Source organism: Pholis gunnellus (assembly GCF_910591455.1).
Source record: "Pholis gunnellus genome assembly, chromosome: 18".
Classification (NCBI taxonomy): Eukaryota; Metazoa; Chordata; class Actinopteri; order Perciformes; family Pholidae; genus Pholis; species Pholis gunnellus.
The window spans coordinates 6,503,848-6,528,919 of record NC_136545.1 but is presented as its reverse complement, the minus strand read 5'-3'; the positions used below and the strand labels follow the sequence as shown (position 1 = coordinate 6,528,919).

Here is a 25,072-nt window from a genome sequence, read left to right as displayed (position 1 = left end):
TGTTGGATTGTTATTTTTATAACAGGTACCATAAAAGCTACAGCAGCGGAAGTCACAAAACACTAAAAATAAAAGGTGTAAAATCTCAAATTCAGGAATAAAGAGTAAGAAAAAGAAGGGATGAATGGAAGAGTGCACAAAGAGAATAAATCTTCCCCCAACATGGGGCTGTCTGGCTCGCAGCGAGCCATTTCATCTCTGACTCTGTTCCATTTACGAGGCCCATTTGTTAAATAGCTTTTCTCACACACCACTTGCCTCCACCTGTTTAGCTGTTAAGCCCAGACGGATGGGCTCGCATCTGCCGGTGTAAACACTCGGCTGCTGCACCTCCTCAGACTGCAGCTGCGGGGCCTGGCAGTGGCCTCTGCCTCCAGGAGCTGGTTGAGCAGTCTGAGGGGGAACCAGGCTGCAAGCAGCAGCTCATCCGTTAGCCCATGCAGGGGATTGTGTCAGCATGTGTGTTGTATTATGCACATATAGATTTGTGTGAGCAGGGCGAGTCTAGATATCTTTAGCTTTCAGTGTATCTGTTGTTTCCTTGTTTTTTAAGTATGTTACTCTTACATCTTTGGGAATCTTTTGTACACCGCTGTGACTTTTTCATATCCACATATCTGTAAATTCAACCAAATACACAGACTGTAAATGTGCATCAGAACTTTTAGAAATTTGCCATGTTAAAGTTCCTGCCCAGGCACTTTGTAATTTAATATAAATCTTAGTAAAGAAAATGCATCAAAAAGCTAAAATATGGTGATTGTACATAGAGGCTCGGGACCTGTTTAAAGTCTGACTAGATGATTAATCCAAAATAATTTAAAACAGAGGTTTCAAAGTGAGAGGCGGGCCTTCCCAGGGGGCTCCAAACTGTTTCAGGGGAGGCTAAGTGAATTGAAATAAAAAAATATTACATTAGTTAAATATCACAGAATAGCCTAAATGTGTGTGAGTCAGAAACTAATACATGCCTTAAGACAGTCCTTTTTTTATGTATTCAGTTTAGTCTGAAGTCATATCAAACTGTATTATTAGGCTATAGCTCAAATGTTGAGTGTCTATGGCATTAAATAATATAATCATGATCCAATAGGCATCCATGAATTGAGTGAAACTAAGCGAGTAAACTACCTTCGGGGGGGTGAGGGGGTGCCTTTTTCCAAGCTTTGCCTGAGGGATGGCCCACAGTCTCAGACTTTGAACTCCCTGATCTCGAATTATAACAAAAAATACTAGCAGCCTCAGTTTGAACAGTTATTCCACACATCTTATTTTATGCTGTGTACTATGAAACGCCAATCAATAATCGCAACAAGAAGAAGACGCTGAACATTTTCAAAGTTTGAACTCTCTCTCTCTCTTTGAATGTGCAGCCTGATCTCTCTATGTCGACTCTGTTGTTTAGAATTACCTGAAAGCCGCCTGGAATGTCTTTGACTTTGTGACTGTGCTCGGAAGCATCACAGACATCTTGGTCACGGAGATTAAGGTAAGCAGCGATCATGGGTTCCTCTGTGTGCCATTCCTACTAATGAAGTGTCGACACATATCAAAACTGAATATTGTAACGGTGTGAATAATCATTTGACACATTATTGACACACAGGAACCAGCTTCGCTTTCTACCTTCCCTTCGCTCCGACAGCGAGTTGACACACACACTGCAATTTGAATTGATTGAAAATCTAATAATGTGATGCCCTCAATGTACATGGGTATCAGGATTCAGTGCATGCTCACAGCTGCACTGTGGAAGGGCAGCACGATGTGATACAGGAAGCAGATTTAGTTTAGATAAGTTGTTCATATGCAATAGTTTACTCATGCAGGAAATCCCATTTACATCAGGTTTGCGAGTAACTGATATTTTCATTGTCTGACTGTACATTTTTTGGATTGATGAATTATTTGGTCTATAAAATGTCAGAAAATAGTAAAAAAATGCCCATCACAAGTTCATCACATTCATCACATCACATTACTAGTTTTAAACGTAGTCGATTTACAAATGAAGTAAAAACAGAGAAAGGCAGCAAATCTCCACGAAAGACCAATAATCTAAATTGATGTTGACTAATTGGCTGAACACTTACAGACTAACAATTAACAGACTAACAACGACAGGCTAACAATTAACAGGCTAACAATTAACAGGCTAACAATTAACAGACTAACAATTAACAGACTAACAATTAACAGACTAATTGTTTCAGCACTGATTTATATGTAATTGTGTTCATTAAAGATAGGTCTTTTTAATCTCTTTTTTTTCCCCCAAACACTACCAATCTGAACAAACCCCTTCGGCTCCAAATTCATTAAACTTAGAAGGCCTGCTTTGCTGTGCTCCCACCGTCTCAAGTCCTCGAATCGAAGGCTCAGCCAAGAAAACTTGCAATCCCCAGAAAAACGAAAGCAGTAAAATCGATACTGGAAATGAAAATGAACATCAGTGCATTAAACAAACGTAGCTTCGGGGGCAACAGGGGGAACGATGCCGTTGTTTCAGTTTGCAGCATTTCGTTGCCTCTGTTGAATCGCAGCAGGCGGAAAAAGAATGCGACTGTGGGGATGGAGGGCTGAGGCAGAGTGCTGTTGCTTTCTGTGTGGCAAAGTCAGTCTCTTCTCTGTGCGACTTTCTTTTCATGTGAGCATTGTTCTTCTCTTCTGTCTCTTCTCTTTCGCTCTCCTTCTCTGCATTTTTATTCTGTCTCTTTTGCTGTTGCCATCGTCTGCGTTGTCTCTCCTGGCGCCTGTGCCCTCACTCTGCCCCCCTCTGTCACATCTGACACCTCTAGACGGTAAGTGGCTTTTCTTGTCGGCCGCTGATATTGTCGATTCCCCCTGTCAGTGTGTGTTGTTCTCTCCCACAGTCTTAGTTTAAATTGCCTGCCTACTGAACCCTCAGTGTGACGTCATGTAACAGAAGAACACCTATTAAGCTGTTAGGAAAGTGTGCTTTAACAGCGACACAATCATCTGAAACTATTTCAGTTGCATAAGATCTCACATAAAAATGTACACTGCGAAGAAAAAGTCACCTTACAAGTCATTGTAATACACCAATGATGTTTCTGTGGTTTGCATCAAAATCTTGCAAGAAGGCAACATCAGTGTGCTACTGTAACAAATGACTTGTTTCTACAAAATGCTTGGAAATGGTTGGTTTGTATTATAAATAGATGACATTATATCCCCACCCTGGCATGTTTTTGTGCTTGTTGAACACTATTTTAGATGCGATACAATCTGAATCTGGTTTAGACTGGCATGTTTTGCATTGCAAGTATTTAACCCTTCGACTAGAATTAAACATTTAAGGGAAAGGGAATGAAAAACCCTGATGGGGATCCAGCCCTTGTTGTCTGTGCTGCTTGGATCTTAAGGGAACCAATGACAGTCGGATGGAAAGATCTGAGTGTGTTTTTACCATTTTGTTAATTTGCATAATCTCTCTGTCCAATCCACTTTGATTGGTGAAGATGGAAATGATATGAGATACATTTAAAGGACCAGTGTGTAGGATTTAGGGGATTTACTGTCCGAAATGGAATATAATATTCCACCATTAGTGTCTGAAACTAAAAATCGTGTTTTTAGAATGAGCCCTTCATATCTACAAAGGGAGCGGATCCTCTTCACAAAGTCTTCCATGGGTACATGCCAAGTCTCTTAATTGCATCCCCGTTTCCCTCACTTGGCTCCTTTCCTTGCGTCTTAGTCCCTCCCACCAGGGATGCATGGAGAGACGCAAGGAAACCATGCGAGGAGAGACGAAACGAGGAAATATATTTTCAGAGACATGAGACGTCCTTTCCTCAGTTGCGTCACGTGAAGCCACGTCTGTTTCTGATGACGGCAGCCGCTGATCACAGCTGGATCAGCTGCCAGTCGGCTTTAACAGCTGGAGGGACTTTTGAGAAGTTTGTGTCTGTTCACATGATCACTGTACTTAATAATAGTAACTAATAAGGACACACAGTAATCATGACTGTAGAGGTGTTGTCTCTCTGTAGCCTGTTAACAAACTGTGTCTGTGTTCTGTTTATAAGTGCAGGATCGATTTCTACCGGCGGAATGCGTTCGTATTATTTATGCTTTATTTGCGTCTGTACGTTTTGAAATTAAGATTGTGACATCGACATTAAATAACCCAGAATATGATTATTGTTTCTCTTAAATGATAAAACTCATCAAACCCGACACTCAGGAATGAACAGCCTCACGTGACTGAATGAAATTATGATAAATGATGTAAAAAGCTCTGACTTTAATTGTATCCATAATACAAGTTATTGAGGGAAATATCAGATCATGAAAAGACAAATCTTTCCAATAAATGAAGAAAGTTGTTTGTGGTCCTTTTGTTGTTCAGTCTACAATGAACATCTATTCAAGCCAGACGGCCAGAAAACTAATCAAATATAAACTAGAGTTTATTCTGTGATCTGTCTTAAACTCAGTCAGTCAGTCCGATCGGCTGCAGCGTCCAATCACATAACTGATGAACAATGAGGGGGCGTGTCGGCCGTTAAAACACTTCCTGGAAGTCTGTTCTCGTGGTTCCTCGCTCATGGCTCCTCAGAGATCCCTCCTCCCAAGAGCTTTGAATATGGCGGCGCAGAACAACTTCCAGTTCGAGCGAGGAGCGAGGAGCGAGGAAATGACAATTAAGAGATTTGGGATGTACCCCATGTTACACCACCATGTTCCTATGGTTGCCCAGAACGGACAAACCAAGCATTGGCTCCAGAGAGAGCCCTTTGCGATTTTTCGTGACCTGAAGGCCACCGCAGTTTGTACTGCTGGGGGTGTATTCACCACTAGATGCCACTACTTGCAACACACTGGTCCTTTAAAGGGAGCCTATGTCACTTTAGCGGCCACTGAAGCCAAAACGTGCAATTAACGCACAAGCAGATGGACGTCATCAGCGAATTGTCTCAGATATGTCAGCTCTACAGCAATATTTGCAAAAAACATTAGCCACCATAAGCAACTGGTCATACCAGACCACATAGGGCTGGAGCAGGAAAACCTTGAGCAAGAGGGTGTTTCATTGCTTATGAGTTTATCTGTAAAATGAAGTATGTGTCAATTTTTCTTACATAGGATGGCTTTGAATCCTCTGATCCCGTGTTCATTCTAAAGTCTCTGTTTTCTCTCCCAGGACAAGATGATCAACCTGAGTTTCCTGAGGCTGTTCAGAGCGGCTCGCCTCATCAAGCTGCTGCGGCAGGGCTACACCATCCGCATCCTGCTGTGGACCTTTGTTCAGTCCTTCAAGGTGAGCCACCACACACGGTGACCTAAACACGCACACAGTATGTAAGTAAACTCGATTTATGTCGCATTTTTCAAAACAAAAAGGGTTTTACAGTCAGGGATGAAAGGAATTCAGTCAGGAAAGACACAATTGAGGAAGAAGGCAGATGTGGATTGTTTCAATAGATATTTTAGTGCTGTGTTGGTCAATTAGATATCACACAAAATACACAGTGGAAGAAAGAAAGGGATCACGAAACAGCTCTCAGCTGAAAGCAGTTCAGATTTTCAGCCGGTTGCCGGTTTGCTCTCTAAATCCTCTGGGACAAGTTGAGTTAAATGCGGAGCGCCGGGCTGCGGCCGAGGGAATTTATAGCAGGTTTAATGTCAGTGGTGAGAGCTTTTAAGCCCAATGAAAATGGACAGTAGCTGCAGAGTGTTAAAAGGTGGCTATTTAATTACAACAAATGTTTGCCTCCTCCCCACTGCGATATAAATAGCTGGTTAAAAGAATCGACCCCGCAGCTCAGGTTAACTGCTCGGATTTTTAAATAACACTGTAAAATCTTACAAGGGCGCTAGTCCCCTGTGGTGAATCGGATTCATGAGTGTGTTTGTGTGTTTGTGGAGACAGACGGAGAGATCAAAAGAGTAAGTGTGTGTTTGTGTAAGAGAAAGAGGTTGTAAGTTGTGTGTGTTTGTGCTCTGAAGTCTTTAACCTGTTATTTATGTGTTGGTTTCAGGCCCTGCCCTATGTCTGCCTGCTCATCGCCATGCTGTTCTTCATCTATGCCATCATTGGAATGCAGGTGAGTTGTGACAATGCCAGCTGGACAAAAGGGAGTCGGACTGTAATGACTCAGTGCCTCCTAGAAAGTCCCTACACAAGCATGATACCCCTTCACAGGTTTTGTTACCTATTCTATTAGAGACACCTTTATTATTATAAGAAGAAGTACATCAGCAGTCACATCGGCCAGAATAAAAGAAAAATAGATTTACTTAAATATGTCCTATGTAAAACCAAAAGTCATCACGTCGAGTTTTTTAAAGTTACATAAGTAACTACGTTTGTATGTAGCCGCGTCACATACAATGTCAGATATTAGGCTAAGTCACGTACGTTACAAACTCATTTTAACTAAAAAAAAAAAGATCTTTCCCTGAACCTAACCAAGTAGTTAGTTTCACAACGTTTACCACATATTTTAAACTGTGACCGTTTCACAACATCAAATAGAACGATCATGAATGTTGTTTTGGGAGTCATTGGCATATGACCTATTGTGTATGAGGCCTTGTTGGTCAGGTATAATATGTTTACATATCAGAGACAAATAGAGGATGACAATATAAGTCACATCTGTAAAATACCAATCCAACACAACAAGCCTGCAATAACCACCACTGTATCTTCAGTACAGCACTAACAACGAACCTCTGCCTCTAACAGAGCTGCATCCACACATCTCTGACACAGTCTCAATGAAAATGTAATATTGTATATATACCAAGAATTGCCTGGGTCTTGCGTTGGATTGCATAAGATTGTACAGGTGTTTGATTATAAAGTGGATTCTTTTTGTCCATTTTTAGAGCCGGCTGAAGCCTACTTTTTATTCATCTTACATACAAGATTATCACAGTGTGTGTGTGTGTGTGTGTGTGTGTGTGTGTGTGTGTGTGTGTGTGTGTGTGTGTGTGTGTGTGTGTGTGTGTGTGTGCTGAAAAACGTCAGTTGCTGTTGACATACATGGTCAAGATGCTGCACACATATCTGACGGCTGTCAGAGTTTACAGGCCAGCAGGAAGGACATGCCGAGGGGCAAATACATATTTTAAAAAGAGACCTCCGGGTTGTTTACTAGACTCACAGTGGGACATCACAGGCTGTGGCAGTTATCAACTCTCAGTCTCTCTACATTCAATTTCAATTCAAATCAGTGACGGTTTATTGGCATGGAGTTTGGAATAAAAACATAAAGCAAAGCATATATACATCAACTGAGTGATAGTAAAGGTGAATGATAAATACATACAATTTATACACAAATAAAATAGCAAAACACATTAAATAAAGCAGCTAATTACAAATCACATAGATTTTAGTGAGAAATATGCTTTTATTCTTGAAAAACAAGGAGGGTTTGCCCTTTCGTCTTTATTGTCACAATCTCAATGTAATGAAGTTCGGTGCAGCCAAAGCAGTTTGTACAAGGGCTACCAATAACAATTTCTAAGAAATGCTCTGCATGACAAATAATGCTAAATGAGAATTTAACACAATAGTTATTGGCCTCAAATTCTGGACTGGTTGGTTCAGTTGTCTCGGGACTTTAAGCCCCAAATATCTTGGTTCACAATCTTCTATAACATATTCATAGCTATATAATACATAATGATAACGATGATAATCTGCTTTATCAGGGATGTGTGGGTGTGCTTTGATCCGATTTGACTGACAGCAACCAAACAACCCGCCAGCCATCATCAGATTATTTTTGAAAAGTTTCTCAATCCTGATTGGTGCACCCAAGTTTGTGACATTGCGTTTTCCAACTGAGGCACTCCCACTTCAAATCAGTAAGAAAGGAGGAAAAAAAAGGAAAACATAAATCTGTCCTGTGAAATAACCCAAACTGTAAGAAAGAACATGTGTTCATGTTGGATTGCGTCACTCAAAGTGAGACGCTGATAGAGAAGATACGTGTTCGGGGCTGTGTTTGGGCCTCAGGTTGAGGACTGTGCAGAACTCTGTTATAGTCTCTGTGTTACAGTAGTTCATTACGACAGTATTTTAGGGTTTACATTTAATAAACATCACCTGCTCTCCTGCTGCCTCAGGTGTTTGGAAACATCGAGCTGAATGAGGAGACGGCAATAAATCACCACAACAACTTCCAGACGTTTTTCCAGGCCTTGACTCTTCTCTTCAGGTAATCCCTGCGCCATTTATTGAAAAGAAATGTGGTGCCACAAATAATCTAGGACAAACTGATAACTCCCATCACTGTGTGTGTTTCAGGAGTGCGACAGGCGAGGCGTGGCATGAGATCATGTTATCGTGTCTCAGTAACCGGCCGTGTGATAGGCTCTCAGGAACCGTGGGGAAGGAGTGCGGGAGTGACTTTGGCTACTTCTACTTTGTCTCGTTCATCTTCCTCTGCTCCTTCCTGGTCAGTGTGAAGGAAGACAGAGGTCACACTGAGTGTTGTCGTTGACAGAAACTGTACTGGTTTAGCATTTTTTCAAAGATCAACTACTAGTTGGAACTTTGGTGAACTTCGTAAAACTTAGATCAAATATGTTCACGTAACAAACAGTTAAATTGCAAATTGTATTTTTATATTTTCACCTTGTATTATTTATTGATGCAAATAATCAAAATGAACTGATAATTGCATGCATTGGTTTTAGATTAAACCACAAAAATAACGGAAAAACAGAGCTAATTGTTGCCAACAATAGCAAAGTGATGTCAATGCAGTTGAAAAGGTGGGATATTGACCTAAAAGTAGAGAGTTTACAGTAAAAGTTTGCAGCTTTTGGGCTAAAAACATGAAAAATCACCAAGATGTTTCTTTAACTAGAAATGGGATATCTTTATGTAGTGTAAAAACTACAGGTGTGGACTCCAGTTCCATGACTTGGATTTGAGTCAGACTCCAGTCACAACTTTGATGACTTTAGACTCAGCAAAGTAAATAAAAAGACTTGCAACTCGACTCTTTCTTTGTGAGTTCGACTTAAGCCTTTTGACTTGTAAGTACTTGATACCTTCCCCCCCAGACCCAATTAAAAAGTGCCACTTGTTTTAACAAATTAATACAAATACAAAGCATTCAGGATTTTTGTAAAACTAAAATATTATTACTCTGTTGTTGAAATTGCATTGTTCTTATGGGAAGAGCGCATTATGACTTAAGTACTCGTATTTCAAAACTTGTGACTTGGAACTTGATTTTGGACTTAATTTGGGACTTGCCTGTCTTGACTATTAATTTATTTGAAACATTCTCCAGATGTTGAACCTGTTTGTCGCTGTCATTATGGACAACTTTGAGTACCTGACGAGAGACGCCTCCATCCTGGGACCTCATCACCTCGACGAATTCATCCGCGTGTGGGCGGAGTACGACCCTGCAGCCTGGTAAGTGCTTCCGCTGATCTCTGACCTGTACAGCTACAGCATAGTCCCTATTATCAGCCAGTGTCAGTGTTAAAGAGGAGGGTGTTTGCTTGAAGAGAGGTGTGCTAGGTAACGGGGAACTCTAAGCTCTCAGTTCCAGCAGGATGACTCTGTTTTGAGGAATTGGAGAAATCCCATCTCAGCGGCGGCGGGAATAGACATTAAGCCTGGCTGAGGCTGGTGACGAGCCCTCTGTCGGCCGGAGTGATGCATGTAAATCCAGCGTTCTGCTTGGCGTCCGCTCAGCCCTCTGGGCCTCTAAGCCGGCGGGCTCCAGATCTCCTCCGTCTGTCACTGCAGTGTGAAGAGAAAGTATTTCTATCCTTCCAACGGGGTAATACAGGTTGATGTCAGCGCCCTCTCTGCCCCTTACACCGACAGTGTTTAACTTGACTGAAGCACAATGCTAGTTCTGTGTGAGAAAGTGTGAGAAGTAATCTGTCTCAGATTATGTAAGGCTCATTAAGTTTTAACGAAGGCTTCACGGGAGCCTCGTCAGTGAGTCAGGACTCCAGGAGAGGTGTGAGATGTGAAATATGAAATTGCCATCTCCTGACAGACATTACGGGGGAGGAATTATTATTTATTCCTTTGAATAAACATTAGCTGCTCTCAGAGATGTATTTACAGTAGCTGATCTTCAACTGCTTTAACTTATTTTGATGTCAGGTTGAAGCAGTATATTTAGTTTCTTTCTTTGTTGCTTTTGACTTGTTTTCACATATTTCTGTAAAAGGAGCAGATATGTTTCAACTGATTCTACTGTCCCTTGCACATCCAAAAGTTGTTGTGATTTGTGCTGCATGAAGAAAATGACCATGTTAGTTTCCAGTAAACACACGACCGTAGCCATTTCCTTTTTGGGGGGAATAAAAATAATTGTAAATAAAGGATCTAGCAGAAATGTCTTCCTGAAAGTGTACAGTTGGCTTTCAACCAAAAGTTAGACCTTTACTCTGGGGAAAGAAAGTAAAAACGTTTTACTTTCACAAAATGTAATGAGAACTCAAATTTAAATTGTTTTTTAAACTTCACTCCTTCACTTATTTAAACAAAATATATTTCTAAAACCCCACTCAAAAACTAAATATTTCTAATTTCCCTGAGGTCTTTTGTGATGAGCAAAAAAATAATGAAAAAGTAGAAGACATTTCTTTAGAAAATTGCATCTTCAATAGTCAAAATAAACACCAATAAAATCACAGTTTCAGTCAGACAAATAAAACCAGAAACAACAGTCTACTGTATTCTTCATGCTGCGGCTTCTCTATAGTTATTCCCCATGTGTTACTGCCGGCTAACAAGTGACACATTGCCTATATGTAATGAATGAACCTGTGATCTAAACATGTCTTATCTTTTACAGCGGGAGGATATGCTATCAGGATATGTACAAATTGTTGCGTTTTATCTCGCCTCCCCTGGGCCTGGGGAAGAAGTGCCCCAACAGGGTGGCTTATAAGGTTTGCACTCCCACACAGTCCTTTTGTTTTCAAAGGCACTGTGATGGTGTCGGACTGTGAATGTCTGTTCTCATTCCCTGCGGTGCCCCGACCACACATGCATACAAACATGCATCGACTCTCCACTAACCAGCTAGCCGGTAACCGTGGCGAGTGCAGGAAACAATGCCGCAAGTCAGGCTCAAACAAAAGGCATCGAATGCGATGTCTAAGATGTGTCCCTGCTTCTAAACACAGGAAGTGATAGAAGAGTGGGAAGTGAAGAGGGAGCATTGTGTGCTTTGTTTCCACTTACTGCTGGTTACTGCTAGTGTCTCTTAGCATGCAGAAACAGAGGGCATCTTAAAGGAATACTCCACTGAAAATCTATCTGTAGACCCTGAAATATAACCTTGAAAGGGGGCTCTGAAAGCTTTGTAGCTGCTCCTTTGATGAGGGGAATCCCTGTAGTCAGATTGATTTATAATGGATTCCAGTGACTCAGAGTTGTGGGGGAAAAAAGCCAGAGAGAAAACATCAACACATAGAACGTTTTCAAACCACTCCTGCAGCATCATCCACTTCTCCCTTGTTGATCTATATGTTCAGTATCCGTACGTCCTTTCTGAACTGTGTAAATTGTCTAAAGGCGCCAGGTTGTAACAAGGAAGAATAATGTGTAGAATAAAAGACGATATCACTTACTGTTCACTGTTATCTGATGGGAAAAGTTGTTGGAGCATAGCCAGACTAGGTTACCATTGGAGTCCATTGTACAAACTTTTCAGAGCCTTCAGAGGGTGAATGTTCTGATACTCAAAAGATTTTCAGTGTATTAAGTCTTTATCGTAAAATGCGCTCTCGTTCCCAAATGCATATCTTCCCCATCCATCCAGTATCTCTGCACAGGGATACCTCTGGATCATCATCCCTTCCTCCTCCTCCTGGAATCCATTCCTGAATCCAGACCATGATATCCTGGAAATCGAATTAACAAGGATTTCTGTGTTTTCCTCTTCCCCTCCCCTCCCATTCTCTCTTTTGGATTTTTGCCTCTTTCTGTTTTTGATGTACCCCTTTTAATCCCAACCCTCCATCACCCGGGGAACTCTTCATTCCTCCTTTCATGGCCTTCTACCATCTTTCCCCCGGGAAGCGGCCGCATCACTTACCGCGATATGTACGAGATGCTTCGCGACATGTCCCCTCCGCTAGGTTTGGGGAAGAAATGTCCTCCTCGAGTCGCCTATAAGGTAGAATCTCCCCTCTCTCCTCCGTCCCCCTCCCTCTCGCAGTCACTGCTGGTTTCCCTGCTTCCACCTGTCAAACATCTTCGGTCCTCTGTCAGTGTGTCACAGTCGTTATATCTTCTGGCCTGCTGCCGTGTTGTTCTTTATGTTCATCTGTGAAGCTCTGTGTGTTGCTCTATGAGGGTTTGTTTGTGCATTTCATCTACCAGAGGGCAAAAGTTTAATATTTGACGTATCTCCACGGAGGTTTGGTTTAACAGCAGTCTCTGCTCTCTCATCAACCCTTATTCTAGCAGCAGCCGGCAGCTGTTTTCAGCAAACAAGCTAATAAACCTTCTGGACTCTAGCTGCCCCGCATCAAGGGACAGACAGACAAAGATAGCGACTATCTGGAGAGGAAAGTGGAACAAGTGGCAGCTTTTCAGGAGTTGGTAGAGCCACATTTATGATGTCAGGAGTGTACGCTACTCTGTGCTTGTATTTGTTACCTGTTATCAAGCACCAGGTTGCATTTTTTGTGATCTCACAGATGTCTACAGTCTGTGCCTGAAATAATAAAATGTTTGCCCGGGGCAAAATGTTCCCACAGACTGTGCCAGGCACTGCTCTGCCAGACAAGATTCATGGACCCCAGAGGATAAATGCGACTGAAATGAGAGTGAATATTGATGGCCAAACAATGCATAGCAACAGCCGTAACAGGAAACCTGTAAAAATGTAAAACCCTGCTCACAGATTTCAGTGAAATTAAATGGAAGGTTTGGCAAAGGAGCAATAGATTTAGTTTGGTATCTCACACGGATTCAGATGCTTATCAGGTTATCAACACTTTCACCGTCTTCTCATCAGCTCCCGCATTGACTTAAATGAAGGAGAACCTGGCACATTTATCCCATGATTATATGTACCGCTATTAGTGAAGTCAACAATCCTCAGGTAGTCCCTGTGCCAGCTGCTCACCTCTTAGCATGCAGACTTAATGGGTATGGTTTCAGTGCACGCACAGCTGTCTAAATACATCACAGTTAAAACGGCCCTGCCCTAGCCCCAGTTTAAAAATGTCTGGGTCTGACATGGTCACGTATCCAAATATAACTCCTGTTTTTGTGAATCGGCAGAGAGAGAAAGAGAGAGAGAGAGAGAGAGAGAGAGAGAGAGAGAGAGAGAGAATGCACTTGATATTTTTCTATTCCTCCTCCCCTCACTACTCTGTCGATTTCGCTCCTTGTCCACCTCCCTCCCTAATGAACACGCCTTCCCCTGATACTCACTGTTGTCCCCGCTACCCTCTCGTTTCCAGTCTCATGTTCTGTCTTCGGGCTGAGCTTCACCCTCTGTTTTGGATGATCTTTCTCTCAACCTCTCCAGGGATCTGTTTCCTCTCTTCTTCTTCTTCATCCTAACTTCAGCGTGTGTGTGAGGAAAAGCATGCGTCCTATATGCATAGGTGCTTCTTTTTTTTGATGATATGTTTCTTTATTTGTCTGATGCTCGTGGTCTGCAGCTGCCATTCTTCCACTCTCTGTTTCTGGGAAAAAGATGCAAGACTTTACATGCGTAGATGCTTTCCAGTTAAGGCACACTCCTCCCCTTCCTCCCCCTCTCGCCTCTCATCTCTCCACTCCTTCATCTGCATTGTTGCGCTCCTACAGTACATACACTTGTTCCTTGTTGTATCTTGAAAGGAAGGGAACCATCAGCTCCACTTCTCCTTTTTTTCACAAATGTGTCAGATGGTTTTTGCTTTCGCCTTTCAGTTCTAAATTTATTTTAATTAGAAGAGCACATGTCTCTACCACCCCCCACCCCCCAGCCTCACTGTCAATGTGCTGTACTAACTCAAGCATGCATGTACGAATTCATTAATTGCAGCATTGATCCAGAAGCCATGCATGTTGTGGATTGATGCTGATTAGTTTCTTCTTTTTTTTTATTAATGCCTGGTGCATTTTCAGTTTTATACTGTAGAAATACTGATGAATTAATCATAATTGAGCCTTCATGCTGACTAGAATTTGCTACTAATAATTACTGGGTTTTAGTTCTTAGCAGCACACTGCAATGTAGGGCTGCCAGTAACTGTTTTAATGTTGATTAACCAGTTCATCATTTAGTCTTTAAAATGTCAGAAGTGGTCATAGTCGTTGTATAAACTACATTAGATGGCGCTCGCCACGCCCTCAGTTTGGAGAAACAGACAGAAGTACCAGCTCAGGAGCAGAGCAATATCAGCTGGTTTGTGCTATTGTGTGACTTTGGTGTTTGAGTTTGGATTCACCAAAGTCACACAAAAGACAAGCAAACTGATCGAGGCATCGGTAGACCAGCAGTTCCCGTGTTCTGCAAGGTAAAATTAAAATTTTTGTCAAAGCAGTCTGTGGCTAAGGAAGCGTAGATAACGGCCTCAGTTCCCCTCAGAAGCAGTAAAAGTATTCCAAATATAGTGTACATTTAAACAGATTTCTTTTAGGTGGATACAATTTTTTATGCTGGTGCTGCCATCCATGGCAGTACATGACTTTGCTCCATGCAAGTAATCATGTTCTCCAAACTGGGGGCGTGCCTACCGCCATCTCCTGTAGATAACACACTCACTCTGACCACGGCGAAGAATCCGAACCATTCCTTTCAGGTAACACTTTTTGAATTGCTTGTTTTGTCCAACCAACAGTCCCAACCCAATATGAGGCTTCAGCAGTCTGAGTTAGCAAAATAAAGTAGGGATCCTTTTTCTTACAGTGCACACAACACCGCCAATAAACCTGTACATGACTGCCATGTTAAAGATACACAGGTTATTATGTTGGCTTCAGCTGAAGTTAAGAATGCATTTGCACCGACCGAGGACTGGAGTTAGCCTCCCATCTTTTACAGTGCTGTCACACCTATAACTCCTTCAATATACATATTGCATGTGTTTAAAGATAGCCTTGAAAACATGGGAACTTATCTGTTCAGTGTCTCAACTGCAGCAACAGTTTGATGGATCATTTTCTCACTATAGAGCTGTGTTTACAGCAACCTCCGGCCTCTAAGTCGTTATTTTCAGAACAAAGGCGTGCTGCTGCACATTTCCAGCAGCAGTGGGAGCTTTGCATGTTCTGTGAGCTCACCGTGCTGAGCATCACATGTTAATTATATTTCAGCCTTAAGTAGAAGCATGCTACGCTTCCGGTGGAACAATCTCATAAAATGTCATAGCAACAGCAGCAGCCCCAAAGCGCTTCATCTGTTTAGCGCTATTAGGTTAAAAAAAAAAAAGGATTCATTGATTCATTGAGAATGAATCGACAACCATACTATAATACGTCATTTAACAAACAAGAATGCCAAACATTTGCTGGTAGTTATGCGAGTTCATATCATTGTGAATGTTGTATCTTTAATGGACTTTTGGTGAGACAAAACAAGAGACACATTTTATTCTGGGAATTTGTGATGGGCTTCTCTCACTATTTCCTGATAAGCTCTCGACTGAACGATTAAGACGGTAATCAGAAAAATACTCCACTAATTGATCGTTAACAAAAATAATCATTAGTTGCAGCCCCAACATGTAACTGGATGTTCTCCACCAGTTGTTTTATATTACTGGTAAAGTTCCTCTGTATGCATACAAAAGAATATGTATTATTATTATTGAAAGACATGAACTATGAATTTTGTTGCTGTAGAAAGTACCATCCTTTTAATTTGACTTGAAGTCGCATCTTGAATGCAGCCTCCTGGCCCTCATTTGCTTGTTGTTTGTTCCTGATTCACTCCATTCCCTTCAGCGATTGGTGAGGATGAACATGCCCATTGCGGAAGACAGGACGGTGCACTTCACGTCCACGCTGATGGCCTTGATTCGCACAGCCCTGGAGATCAAACTGGCATCTGGTGAGCGACTAAAACTACAAAATCCAGAACCCCCTTGCAGCCCGACTGACGGCTCTGTTGTAAATGTAAACGGCTGTGATCGCCGCGGTGCAGCTTTGACGTGACATGTTTGTGGGCCCGTCCGCAGGCGTCCTGGCGCAGCATTTGTGCGACGCCGACCTGAAGAGGGAGATACACCGAGTCTGGCCCAGCCTGTCGCAGAAGACTGTGGACCTGCTGGTGACGCCGCCTAAATGTGAGCCACAGTCCTGTTTGGGTTCTCCTGGGCTCTACTGGAACCCAGATGTTTGCTTGTCCCCGCTTCCTGTTTGTGTTTAGAACTTCATCTTTAAATGTTTTTTCTTTTCATTTCCTCTTCTTTATACGGTTGCACTCTCTCCTTTTGTATGTTATTGAGTCTGTTTTTCCTGAACACGTTTCAAGAAGTGTCTTGATTCAAGTTCCACTTTTTCTTCATTTATCTGTCTCATTTTGTCTTCTTTCAAAACACTGACACTCGTACATCTTGAAACAATTTGATTTGTGTTGGACACTAAACTTAAGTTGTAGATGTACAAATAAGTTGGTACGGTGTAGCTTGTTTACAGTGTGGGCCTTTGTTTTTAACATCCTCTGCCGTCTACATATCCGCCTCTCTGACTTGTATTTCGTTGCTCATCTGTCGCCATCCACTGGCCACATGGAGGAACTGTCTCTCCCTCTGCTCTGTCCTCCAGACAACGAGCTGACCGTGGGGAAAGTGTATGCAGCTCTAATGATCTTTGACTACTATAAGCAGACTTGTGCCAAGAGACTCCAGCAGCAGCATACAGGGGGACAACAGGTAGAGTGTGTTGTGAAAACACTCACGTATTAGTGAGCGGTATAATCCAATATTTAGATTCAAAATCTAGTTGGTATCATTTTGTGTGTAACATGATTTTCTAATCTTAAGATATTTGCCCTAGATTGGAGCTGAATTAAAAGATAAATCATCTTGTTTTTAGCATCATTATCCATGTTTTCATTCATTATGTCAGCGGTAGTCATAATAGTCTCACAATACAGGAATATTTGAAATATATTTGCCAATTGGGTGAGGTCATTTCACTTCCTTGATATATAAATAAATATATTCAACTGCCATTTTACTGATACAACTGCAGCAACTAGCACTTTTCTGTCGTACACTTAATTCTAGGATATTTTTTTATTTATTCATTTTTTAACCAAAATGACTTTTGAAGTCTGAAGATTAAAATAAATAAAAACACTAAGACAGATGATTTTCATTAGTTTGTCTGACCTCCTACTCTGACATTAACTCTCTCTGTTGTCGATCTGTCCTGCAGAGTAAACTGGGGGCGTTGTTCCGTCCTATGCTGCCCTTCCCTCACAAACAGGAAGTAGAGCCACCCATCTGCAGCCCCAAACAGCCCCTCCCACCTCAGCCTGAGCCAGAAGCCAAGCCTGAAGCACTGCCCACTACCAGCATCACCTCGGTTAACAGGGACACAATGTGAGTGACCGTCTTATCTGTCATATACACACAATATATCCACAACATGGGCGGAGCTGTTGTTTAATTCATATTGTAATATTTCCTTTAAGTACAAGACAATAGGCCTCATGAATGAAACCACTCGTATGAACAGATGTGTTTTTAAGTGGCTCGTTTTTTAAGGATAACTTGAAGCATTGAATTTTGAATATCCTCTTTGGTATGAACAACATTTAAGAGGAGCCATGTGCAATTAGTCTGCTGTTATCTAAGTTTCTTCTTTGTCCCCGTCCCTTGGCTTTAGCAGGTCCCTTAATTAATTCGGCTGTTAAAAATATTGACTTTCCTGTATGGAAATGTACAATTCACACACACAGGTGGAATTCATCGTGTTTACACTGGTCATTTACGCAGTTAACTGACGTTAGGAGCATTTACTGAATCTGTAATTCAGTTGACACATCCATATGGTTGTAAAAGGTCTTTCCTCAGTTTATAACTGATCCTACAGCACTGATCAGCTGTCAATACTACAGTCCGAGCTCTTGTGTGTTCGTACACAGACTAAACCAGAGAAGTGCCATCAAACATTCCCAGTCAGGAGATGTGTCTCAGGCAGCACAGCAGAGGCCCAAAGTCCGGAGGAAACTACAGAGAGGCCAGTCCGAGGATGTGCCGTATTCCACCAGACCTCAGGTACACCGACACCAGCTAAATGTTATTTTACCCTCCAGCTGTCTGTGTCGGCTGTGTTGCCTCCAAACATACATGCAAACATACTACTTCCTCTTTTTCCGGCAGGAATTTGTTGAACTGCAGCACGTTGAAAGCATATCAGACGCAGACGACTATCCAAGCATGGAAGGCCACTGCAGAGCGGCCTCTCTGCCCCGACTCAACGCTGAGTACTACGTAAGCTCCTCGGTGTCTCTCGTTTTACCGCTCACAGACAAGATCTCTTTGGCTCAGTCACGGTTGTTTTGTTTGAGCAGCGTTCTTGTGCTAATTTCAGGTTTGAAGAAATGCAGACACCGTGGATGCCTTAGATTTATCTTGAAGAAATAATCAAACAGTGTCTTCTGCAATGTCAATGTTAAAATGTGTTTGTTTGGCAGTGAAACAGGTGGCTGAGAAAGGCTGGTGCAATGCTGAGTGCTAGCCGTTCAGTGAAAGCAGCCGTGAGCTAACAGAAGCAGAGTCGCTCTCTGTCAGTCCACATCAGTTCATCCTGCTTACCTCTGCTTGACCTCTCCAGTCTCACAATTTCACAATCATCACAGAGGAGGAAATTGAAGATAGGCAGTCTCAGCAAAGTGCAAAACTTTAGTTGGTGGTTGAGTTGTTAATTTATATAATTAGACAGTCATTAAATTACTGCAGAATAGAAACAGAGTAAAGCTATTATGTTGGCCAGGGACATAATTATCTGTGACTATGAAAAAAACTGCTGACCACTTTGTGTTTTCTCCACAATACCACCTTAAATCTCGGCCTCTGCCCAGTCCTTGCTACACCGCTTCTGTCAATGGCTGATTAAAGGTGTGCTAGTTTTACTTATTTGCAAAAAGAAGGGCAGAAATATTGATTATTTGGATACCGGACGGCCAGTTGAGATGCAGTGAGAGTTCTTGACTTATGACAGAAATGAAACCCAGCCTGAGTGCTGTCATCTATAATTCTTGATATCCGATTGTGCAGGTCAGACAAATCAAATGATGCAATTCATTCAGCCCTGTTGTATTTAAACTAGATGGAATACAGATACTGTATTCACCTGCTACAGTAAGTATTGACCTTCATCACACTAACCTGATCATGTAAAAGAGGAATTGTTGTAGAAAATCTAAAGGATGCTATTTTGAAAATGTTTTAAATGTATTTAGTTGACCTCACTAATAAAATTATCATCCATCTTTTTTATATTCCATACAATATTCTAATGTAACAACTTAGCTTTGCCTGCATGCAGGGATCCATTTATTTTGTTATGAATTTCACATTCACATGTATCTATTTATTTATTTTGACTTGTCTTACTGTCATTCTGTGAGTTTCAGTAGCTGCACTTGTCTGCTGCATATGGATGTCATGTCAGGATGATTTTTCTGTCCATCACTTCTCTGTTTCCTGGATTGTCTCACCTGTCTGATCTTGTCTGTTTAGTGTCCCTGTCTGTCTGTCTCTCTGTGTATTTGTCTCCCTCACTCTCTCTCTGTCACCCTGCTCTCTACCACAACACTGAACACGTGCTTTCCTTATGTTTATGTTGCATTTTGATCTCCCGCTCTCTCTTTCTCTTTAAAGTGTAAGGCTGGTGTTATCTTATATTTTTGTTATTGTCAACAAATCCCATGAAAAGACCAAACCCCCCAAAATATTTCCAATAATTGTTTAGTATTTCATGAAACAGCTGGGCTCAATTGTGTAACATATTTGGTGCGCCACTGAATATTTACACTAGCAGGACGGTGTGTGTGTTCATGGTGATGAAGGAACATGTCACCAAGTGAAACGGTGTGACTCATTGATGCGTTTTTAAGAACAATAGAGCTCTCTGGCACAGAGGAAGAAGATATATCAGGCTTTCATACACACACACACACACACACACAATAATTGTTAGTGGGATTGGCGTTGTTGGTTTTGGTCTTTTTATCCGGTTTATATGTGTAATAAGAAAATAGAGAATATCCCCAGCCTGAGCCTCTCTTCTCTAATCTTCTGTCTTCCCCTTGTCCTAATTTCAATGCCCACTGCTAATGTTTTGCCCACCTCCCTCTTGTGTGTGCTGTCTGATAGCGGAGCCACCCTCGCCACGTCCCTGGGACCCACCTGGCAGTATGTACCACCTGTTGTGCCACCTCTCTCTTTTTCTTCCTCTCCCTCTTCTTCTTCCTCTTCTTTTTCTCTCATGTGTGTGTTTGCCTCCATGCGCTCCTCTCATCTCAGTGCAGAGTTCACACCCTCCTGCCATCATGGACAAAGTGACCCTCCTACATATACAGTATACTCTGGTCATTCCATGAAATTGCTTTTAGATACATTACATGCAACACACAAATTGACATTGCCCACAAAATAAAGCCAAATCCCTGGAAAAGTATTTGTATTGTGTATCCCGGGTATGTCAAGTACTCTGTCCCGCTTTACAGCCATTTACTACAGCAGTACAGTACCACACTTTGGTAAGATCTGGTTGTGTGTACTGTATGTGAGTTTGATTATGTAGTAGTGTGTAGTTTATTTTTATTTATTTTTTGTTAGTTGGTTTGTGATTGTGGATCAAGGCCGGGACAGTACTGCTGCTTTCTTTCTTCCAAATAACTAAACAAAAACCCCGTCCGACCTTATCTGTCATTTGATGTTACTTTCAGTCTTAAAATCTTATTTTTCACACATAAAATCAAACTAAACAAGCTAAACAAGTCTGATTTATCTCTTGAATCTTTTATTTACCCTCATTTTCAGACTATTTTATTAGTTTTTAATGGCATATTATGACATTTATCTAAAAAGTAAGATTGTAAGACTGCTTCCTAGATAAATGACTTTGTAAAATGGATACTTTCCGTAGTGTTGTGATATTGTTGTCCCTGACTTCAGCTCCAGGCTAAGCTGTGGGGTAGGAACAAGAGGAACAGCACAACCACCCTACCCCTGTCTGTGAAAGAGCAATTAAATCAAATTCATTGAAGTTTCCTCATCATGACTAAATACATTTTAGCGCGAGAGGAATCGAGGTAAATACTAAAATCCTGAAAGAGTATCACCTAAAATCATCAGATATAATCTAGGCAGTAACCAGCAGGTGGGGTGGTAACGTAGCTGCTAGTCCTGTTCCCTATCACATCAGTGTGTTACCTGGTAGCTGTACCAGTCAGTCAGATAAGAATGAGGTGGGGTGAGTGTCAATGTCCTCGCAGCAATAGGTAAAGAATTACTCTCTGGAGAGAAATTGGTGAATGTAAAATTTTAAAAGGAAAACACCTCTGAATACTTAAAGGCGCTATAATCAACATGTTATAATAACAATATATCCCATGACAATGTTTGAACAATGTGACAATGTTAAAGGGGTTGCTTGTGCTGAGACTACGGAGAATTATCAGCTGAATAGGCAGCTCCCTTTAGCTTCACAGAGCTTTTATAGTGAGCAGTAAGCAGCTGTTTTTAGCCAAAAACCCACCAGACACAGCCTGCTCGGCACCAAACAGCAGAATGGTACGGTTGGCGACTAGCTGGTGGACATATTGTGTCAAGAGAGAGATATTTATTTATAGGTGGCCAGAAACACAACTCCAAATGATAATGTTGCTCTGTAACTGCTGGATGTGTAAATAAGCAACTGTTTGTGAACAAGTTTGTTATATCAACTCAAAAGATGATTTATGTAAATGTTGTGTTCATAACTTGTTTCCGTGGCCACCAAGTGGCCAAAAAGCCTGTTATTGCAGGTTTAAAGCTTTGGGTATCAAACAGCAGTGTACGCCTCCTTTTGTAGATAACAGGTTGGACACTGTCATGAACAAGGCAGAAAAACAATGTCACATGGAATGAGCAACAGAAAAGGCACCACTTCCATTAAAACACCTAAAATCAAATATAGAGCAGATCCAAAGTTAGATACAATCCAAAACCCTCATCATTTTACATTGAGGGAAACAAATGCTCCGTTTTTTTTGTTTTTTTTAAACCAATCACAATTGTCTTCGGTGGTGTTTTGCCCATGCAAAAAAGATAAATTGCCAGAATTACTTCTGAAATAGGCATCTATTTTCAGTGGTGTATTCCTTTAAGTAAAATATAAAGTGTTGATTAGCAAGTGTTCGCTATTAACAGAAAGATTACACTAGAAGTTGCATATTGAAAAAGCCAAAAACTGCCACAAAGGCCAGTGTCAACACCCCGCCTCTTCTTTGTTCACTAGCAGAGACAGCTGCTAACTTACAAGTCATGTAAGTTCTGAAACAGTAAGTATTCAAGTGTGTTCATTCTTCTCTAATGTTTCTGACATCTGTGCCTGGAGAAGAACGGGTAGAACGTCGGTAGATTGCCGTCCACTGGTTGTGTCATTTGTGTGTTGTGGATATGTTGGTGATCCAGTACAAGTGGTTTGGGTAAAACCACCACGGTCGCCCCTCTGCTCTGCTGTACTTTCTCCTCATGCTTCTCCACGTTTCTCCTCCACTCGTAGCCGATCGTTGACCTCAGTCCCATCAGGCGCTCGGCGTCCTCGCTGACGCCGCAGCGCTACCAGGAGGTCGGTCTGTCAGAGTATGACCTGGACCGGCCCGGCTTGGCCCAAGTCGACGGCCAGGACAGAGCCCACCACCATCACCACCACCACCGCTGCCATAGACGGAGGGACAAGGACAAAGACAAGCAGCAGAAGTCCCTGGATAGAGCTGAGTCAATGCAGCCGTCCAGCACTGTTGGTGAGACAGAAACAAACTTACATTTGATGAGTAAAGCTAAAAAATTGCGACAGTGAAAGGCTGTCAATCATCCTACTGTAGGTAACTGAACCCTGAGGTCATGTAACTGACATTAGCACTGCATGAATAAAATGCATGCCCTCTCATTTATTTCAATGAGAGACGGGACAAATCAAAATTACAGAAATATGTCATCACATAGAGCTTGATATCATGAACAAAGTAATTAAAATAGACAATTGAGGTGCATATCTTTAGGTTGACGAGAGATTAATTGCTTTATCACAGCAATATTAATTTATATAACACAGCGAGCAGAGTATCCGCATAGAAACATCACTGTCTCTTTCAAGGAGAGACAGCGATGGCTTGCCAGGCTTCCCTTGTAGATTACTTGGATGTCTCAACGTAGCTGCAGAAATTCTTTATAGGATTAAAGTTCCGTGATCGGGTTATGTAGGTGAAGGGGTTTCTGCTGCGCTTCAACCGGGGATTTTACATGTCAGGCTTTCCATCTGATTAGCAGAAAGACTTGTGAGCTCTCAGAGGAAAATCTCCTTTGCCGGGGATTTTTTTCTCCTTTTTTCTATCAGTTGCTGCCTTTGTTCCCTCTGGCCTTAACAGTTACATTTATAAAATGTAGACTCAGCTTTACAGACTTCACCCTTTGAGCTGCACAATTGAACTTTAAAGGGTTCAATTTACATTTTCTTCATAAAAGAAAAATTAAATGGAAACAAGCTGTGACACATCAAGAAAAAACCTTTTGTCTTTGTTTTGACATACATCCACACTGTTTATTCCAACTTCTCACATACAGTAAAAAGACATAGTATATATTGTACAGTACATCTCAATTCCATTCGTTATACTTTCAACACACACACGTCTTGGCCAGGACTCCCTTGCAAAAGAGATTTTGGCTCTCCAAGTGAAAATCTCCTGGTATCATAAAAGCAGTTATTGGCTGTTTGCCATTAATGAGGTCACGTTTGGCACTCAAGCTGAATTTTGGGGTTATTTGTAAAATTCATGGAAATAAAATGAGGCACCCCTCCAAAAAAGTGAATTTGAAACCTCATCGAGATCAAAATATCTTTTGCGAGAGAGAGACCAGAGAACAGCAGAGAGAGAGAGAGAAACAAACACTGCCAGACATAACAAAAGGACAAATCCATACAGCAAACATAACCAGACAGACACAAGTTCATAATGTACAGAAGATACAGCCAGACATAACAAAACATACAGCACCAGAGACAATCACAGACATCAATAAATATAAAGAGAAAAGTTTAAAATCATCCAGCAGGCAGTCGTCCTAAGTTCAGTATTTACACGAGGGGTAACTAGAAATGTATGGAATGTAGCTCTCCTGTTGTTGCTAGTGAGGACCAGCCTTCTTGTTCATATAGTACACAGTGATGAGTACCATAGATTGTATTCTGTCATGGAACACGAAGCCCAATGACGAGATGTTTAAAGGGAGAGTGAGCAGCGTGAGAACAAAGGATATCTTCATAGTCAAGCACAGGCGCGGTGACTGACTGATTACTTTTCTGCCCTCAAGGCACAAAAATGATTCATTCCAATATAAGAAACCAATTTGTATCTTTACTTTCTGTGCCACTTGCTCCACATGCCGTTTGAAAGTGAGACTTTGCCTGTCTCGTCAAATTCCCAGGTATTTATAAGATTTGACAATTTAAATTTCAGTACTATAAAGTGTATGCATTGCTGGGATGAAAACCTTCTGAGAACACATTTTGTCTTGTCAGCATTCAGTACAAGCTGGAGATCTTGCAAAGAGGATTGTGGTCAACCCCCGTCCCCCTTATTTATCTGATCAGCAGACCATCACTACAGGTCGCCTGTGTTCTGTCAGACTAATATGCATGAAAGCAGTTACATCAAAGCAATAACATCCAAGCCAAGTAGGCGTGTTGGTACATTCAAGGATGCTCAGACACATCAGAGTCAGCTGAGCAGTAACGGTAACCCTTTCATTTCAAGAAATCCGTAATTCATATAATCCTTTCCACGCTGCCCATAATCATATTGAGTGCTGCAGTGATGCCGGGTTTTTTTTGTAGGCCAACCCTGGAATAGCATTGCACTGGTTCCCTTGA

At 41.6% G+C, this 25,072-nt stretch overlaps 1 protein-coding gene across 1 annotated transcript in view; it reads left to right on the top strand.

The window, feature by feature from the left end:
* The window catches only part of cacna1bb (calcium channel, voltage-dependent, N type, alpha 1B subunit, b), a gene marked incomplete at both ends in the record, with an annotated part of 140,032 nt that overhangs the window by 111,069 nt on the left and 3,891 nt on the right, over nt 1-25,072 (top strand). Inside the window, 15 exons of the mRNA XM_079178483.1 lie at nt 1,406-1,489; nt 5,171-5,287; nt 6,009-6,074; nt 8,110-8,201; nt 8,291-8,441; nt 9,288-9,415; nt 12,053-12,149; nt 15,923-16,028; nt 16,156-16,263; nt 16,745-16,851; nt 17,360-17,526; nt 18,072-18,204; nt 18,310-18,420; nt 20,308-20,346; nt 22,703-22,943. Coding sequence (XP_079034609.1) covers nt 1,406-1,489; nt 5,171-5,287; nt 6,009-6,074; nt 8,110-8,201; nt 8,291-8,441; nt 9,288-9,415; nt 12,053-12,149; nt 15,923-16,028; nt 16,156-16,263; nt 16,745-16,851; nt 17,360-17,526; nt 18,072-18,204; nt 18,310-18,420; nt 20,308-20,346; nt 22,703-22,943 — 1,747 coding nt within the window. The remainder of the gene's footprint in view (nt 1-1,405; nt 1,490-5,170; nt 5,288-6,008; nt 6,075-8,109; nt 8,202-8,290; nt 8,442-9,287; nt 9,416-12,052; nt 12,150-15,922; nt 16,029-16,155; nt 16,264-16,744; nt 16,852-17,359; nt 17,527-18,071; nt 18,205-18,309; nt 18,421-20,307; nt 20,347-22,702; nt 22,944-25,072) is intronic.